The 5,053-nt window shown below is 36.0% G+C and overlaps 1 protein-coding gene across 1 annotated transcript in view; it reads left to right on the top strand.

Annotated features, from left to right (window-relative positions):
- The window catches only part of RSAD2 (radical S-adenosyl methionine domain containing 2), a gene marked incomplete at its 5' end in the record, with an annotated part of 4,618 nt that extends 3,003 nt beyond the window's left edge, over positions 1 to 1,615 (top strand). Inside the window, 2 exons of the mRNA XM_010165113.1 lie at positions 874 to 906; positions 1,451 to 1,615. Coding sequence (XP_010163415.1) covers positions 874 to 906; positions 1,451 to 1,615 — 198 coding nt within the window. The remainder of the gene's footprint in view (positions 1 to 873; positions 907 to 1,450) is intronic.
- Between the last annotated feature and the right edge of the window lie 3,438 nt (positions 1,616 to 5,053).

The following is a 5,053-nucleotide window of genomic DNA, read 5'->3' as shown; positions in this document are numbered from 1 at the left end:
AATGCCTTAAGTCTCCCATCTCAGCTTTCCTCTCCACAGATGAAACTCTCCATTTACAGTTTAATTCTTAATGTGTAGAGAGCTGCGGGTTGTCTTTACTATGTAAGGCATAGAGGTGGGACAGTGCAGTCTAGCTTTTAAGGCATTTAGTGGGAGAGAGCACTCATCAAAGGTGTTCAGACGAGGACCCAGAACTGTTTCTACATTTTTTTCATGTAAGAAGTCCTACAAAAAATAGTAGACTTCCCTCAGTAGGTTTGGTATTTCTTACTTCTATTAAGCCTGTGTGAAAGATGGCCATCAAATTGATTTCCTGTTCTACCCAGCAGCAAGCTCCAGCTACCCAGAGAATTTTAGGGAGGATTGTGTAGGAGATGCCCAGTTAGCTGAGCAAACATCTTATTTCTGCTGTTGGCCTATTTCTTGGTGCAGACTTGAGAACTTTTTGAGCTGGGAGATTACCTTTGAGCCAGGAGAACACCTTTGTCTGCTGGGGTGATAATTAAACACATTGTTTGGAAAAGGACATAATCATTCCAGTATGCAAAACAGTGTAAGTTCTGCTGATGTGGAAGTTAAGAGAAAACTTGGATATTATTTAAAACACCTTTATCCAGTTGGGCACCCACATTTCAATTAGACACTTCAGAGGTCATATTCCAAGAATTACTGGTCTATTCATGTGTTAAGTCATGCTAGTCATCCTGTTGTTTATTTCTACAAATTTGATCCAAGCTCAGAGAAATAGTGGCAAGACACTACCTATGTGGATCAGGCTTTGAATGAATAGTTGTTTGTTTTGTTCTTTATTTCTCACTAGAATGGAATTTTGGTTTGTATATTAATTTAGTTTTTTCTTTTGATCTATTACAGATGAGGGATTCATACCTCATTCTGGATGAATATGTAAGTCTTTGTTTGATACGTGGTATTTGTATGCCAATATATATAGTGATAACCAATTCAATTTACTGTGCATTCTATAAAATATTTTTACCATGTAGAACAAGGAACAGAAGTAATTTCTTCCCATCAAACATACTGAAAAGTTGAATATATGTGTGACTTAAGGAGAAGTTGCCACCAGGTTGCGTGTATAATCACTGCATCATGAAACTTGAAGTGTAAATGTGGATCTTTGCAGGACATCTTTGCTGTTTTTCTTTAGTTTAAAAATACGTAACTTGTCCTGAAAGTTAAGTTTCAAAGAGCCTACTTAGTTTACATGTAACTGAAGAACAAAATCTTTAGGAATTATGTTATGGCTTTGTTCCTGCTAAGATGTGTCAGTGTGTCTGTGAGCTTCTGAGCCTTCTAAGGACTACAGTGAAACTGTTCATGCACTTACGTAGGCTTTTGTGGGATTACAGTGCAACTTGTTTAATTCTGTAGAAAAAAAACCAAGCTTTTACAAATTAACTTTCTAACTTCTTATCTATTGGTGTTCCAGATGCGTTTTCTAAACTGTAGAAATGGACGTAAAGAGCCCTCCAAGTCTATCCTAGATGTTGGTGTAGAAGCAGCTATAAAATTCAGTGGATTTGATGAGATGATGTTCCTAAAAAGAGGAGGAAAGTATGTCTGGAGTAAAGCAGACATGAAACTGGACTGGTAGCTCAATATACTGAGTTAGGAGAGGTGCATTATGTAAATAAAATGGGTGTGTATATATGTATGTATTTATGTATCTAATGCTTTTAACTACACTTGGCATATTATACAGATTGATGTTCAGTATAACTTTGCATGTGAATGTGTTAAATGTTTTTATAATGTAGATTATGTTCTTACCTGTTGTTTGAACATTACCAAGTACTTTCAGAGCTTTCATATAAATAGGTCTCTGAAATCAACATTCCAGTCCGTTGTATGAAGGACTTAAGGGCAAACCGTTAATATAATGTCACATAGGAACGCCTTGAAGATAATGCATGCCAGAAAACAAACCAAAATCCACCCCCATCTGTAATTCATTATGAACAGCTGTAATGATTGGTAAGTGGAAACTCTTAGCAGGGAAGGTACTCTGCAAGGTGGATTGCAGTTCCGCACTAGATCACAAGAGGGCCGGCCGGCAGCCCTGTGCAAGCAGCGCCTGCCCTTTTTCAGGGGTAACAGAGGCTCAGAATCGAGGAATCATTATCTGTAATAATATATTTTAAAGGAAATTAAGATGAAAAAACCGGAAATTTTCATTCTTTAAGACTTAGCTGTAAAAGCGTCTGTTGTTTTTCATCTCAACTGTATACACATGATATTTGCAAAAATGTTGGAGGATGTAATTTTCTGTGAAAACGTATTTTTAGTCATAAAAGAATATTTGTCCTAAAACGTAAAAGTGCATTTTACTCAATGACAATCAACTTCTTATTTCACATTGGCAATGGCCTTAGTTCCAACAAATATTTACAGTGAAAACAATGTTAGCATTTTATTAAAAACTTCCTCTACTTTCCTTTTATCTGCAAATATTGATTTATTATTTTTAACATTTTTTTCCTCTCCCCGTACATACAGTTCTGATGAAGATTCTTTCTGAAATTAATTAATAGTATGTAGCACATCTAACAGGTATCTTCTGTTGCATACTGCTTGTGTTATTTGCATGCTTTTCATTTTGCTAAGCCATGGAATTACAAACAACAAAGTTCATATATCACGTAACCTTGTTTTAAAGGTTGCTTGGCTCAGTAATCATTCTTGCTTGCTGGTTACAAACATGCAGGTATTAAGTAAAATGAATTGGGTTTTGTGATAGTTGTCTGATTTTACATGCTGGCAACATCAACATAAAATAGAGAAAAGTAAAAAACACATTTAAAACAAATAATCTCATATGCTGCCCTCGTTTTTTGGGTGGGGTTTTTTTGTTGTGTTTTTTTTTTCTGTCAATTGTTACAGATTTATAATTGCAGTTTTCCAAATTTAACTAGTCCCTTCCCCCACTCCCCTGCAAAGCTCTGTATGAAGGGCATGGGCATAAGCATTGCACCAAGCAGAAGTGAGCTGGCACTACTCATTCGACCTGTCTGCTGAACACAATGCCTGGACAGTCTCACATGTTTAAATATTTGCAGCAGTTGGGAGCCAGCATGCATTAAATATACCATGTAGAGAAATTGCACTTTTTTTCATTTTTCTGATAATTCTAGTTGATTTTTTTTAAAGATGTTTTTGAGATAAATGTTTACATTTGTGTAATGCACCTTCAAAGTTGAATAGGAAAGCACTTTAGTAGGAGCTGCTACTTCCGAATAAAGGAAGGTGCATCTCTGAACACACTGTGAAAATGTTTCTTTATAATTCCTTTGATTTCTATTTTTCCTATCCTAACTAAATATACTGCCTGAGTAGTGCCCTTCTGCCTCTTTTTGTTTTGCATTTTGCAATCACAACACTTCCTAGACACTTACATGTCAGTATTTTTTTTTCTTGTATTAATACTAAGTGACATTTAAAATGTGGCCCACACACATTAACCCCACAGTCTTTTGGCAGCGGTTTCACTGACCTCAGTTGGAGTTCTGCCTGAATAGCAACTATGGGCAGCGCAAATTTATCTAACTGTGGGGTTTGACTTCCTCTGCGTTCTCATTGCTTAAATGTTAAATCTAGGCTCTTCCTCAGCATCTATGCTGCATGACGGAAAAAGAAGTATTTTCCTTTGCTGCTGTCTCAGTCCAGCATGGGGAAAGATTGAGTGCATCCGTGTACCAGTAAATCTACCAGTTTGATGCTTCTGCAGAAAATGCCAGCTGTATCACAGCATGCAGATGCGAGGTACACAAACTCCCATTCAGATCCAGAAATCCTGCCATTCTTCGCTTTGCATTTTTCTCTGTAAATGGCTATTCTTTTGCTGCAAGAGATCCTTTGTGCCTATGGAGGAAGCTGCAGGGTAAACAAACTGGAGCTGTAAATGTGAAAATCCAGTAAATAATATAAAGATATTGAATATGGCTTCTAAGAAGGTTCTAAGTTCTTACCTTCTTAAAATCTTAAGGATTTTACATCACTTTTTGCTACCACATGTAATTAAGAAAAAGTTTCTGCTCCGTGTGATACTCTTTTCCAAAGGAAATGCCCGTCGTGTACATTGGAAATAAAGAATTTGACGTAGCAGTTTGACAGACAATCACTGAAGTTAATGAATATTTATTGGTATTTTTATATGTTAATTCATTTATGCATAAAATCTCAATTTTTTGGAGGGGTGTGGCTACAGTTTGATTAACCTAGTTTATTTTTTTTAATCTATAAACATATAAACACTGTTGATGTTGGACCAAAAATTGACTTCAGGCTTTATATTCTGTAGTTGGGCCTAGCTCTCAGTATGGAACTAGAAAAATAATACTGAATTCAGTAGAGCTACTCTCAGGCTTAGAGATTACATGCACATTGTGACCCTGAAGATTTAAATTTAAGACCTGTAAACACATATATGCTTAACTGTATTTTCATGTGTAATCTCATAGTACTGCAGCTAAGCACTTGCTAAAGATGCTGAATTGGAAAGGAACTTCCCCTGTAGTTTTCTAGCAGTATCTATCAGCAGTTCATATTTGTAAAACTCGTAAAGAATGAGTGTTTGGGAGAATGACTTACTTCAGTTAAAATAATAAGGAATATACCTTGGGTAATTAATAAAACTGTCATTTAAAATGCATTTTAAGATGTCCTATTTTTCATTGTGATGGATGTTTTATATATTTGAATGTTACAAATGCTGATTTTTTTAATGATATTGTCACATAATTAGTGCTAAATATTTCACGAGTCTGTTGTACATTTCAATAAATGTTTATTTTCTTAAGTTTGCCTGTAATTTCTTTTTTTATTTTTTTTTTTTTAAATACAACCCAGAACTGTAACAGCAGAACATGTGACTGCATTCACAAGAGATCTGTGATTCTGGATGCAGTCTGTATTTAGCACAAGGGGCTGTTTGCCCGGTGCTGAGGGCAGCATCTAGGCCGAAATGGAGAACAATAGTGGTGACTCTCCTTGTGATGGAGCATTCGTGACATGCTTCAGTGGACTGAGCTGTGCT

The sequence above is a fragment of the Antrostomus carolinensis genome, unplaced genomic scaffold (genome assembly GCF_000700745.2).
Source record: "Antrostomus carolinensis isolate BGI_N321 unplaced genomic scaffold, ASM70074v2 scaffold30513, whole genome shotgun sequence".
In the NCBI taxonomy this organism is placed as follows: domain Eukaryota; kingdom Metazoa; phylum Chordata; class Aves; order Caprimulgiformes; family Caprimulgidae; genus Antrostomus; species Antrostomus carolinensis.
This window is presented reverse-complemented; position numbering and strand designations above follow the sequence as displayed.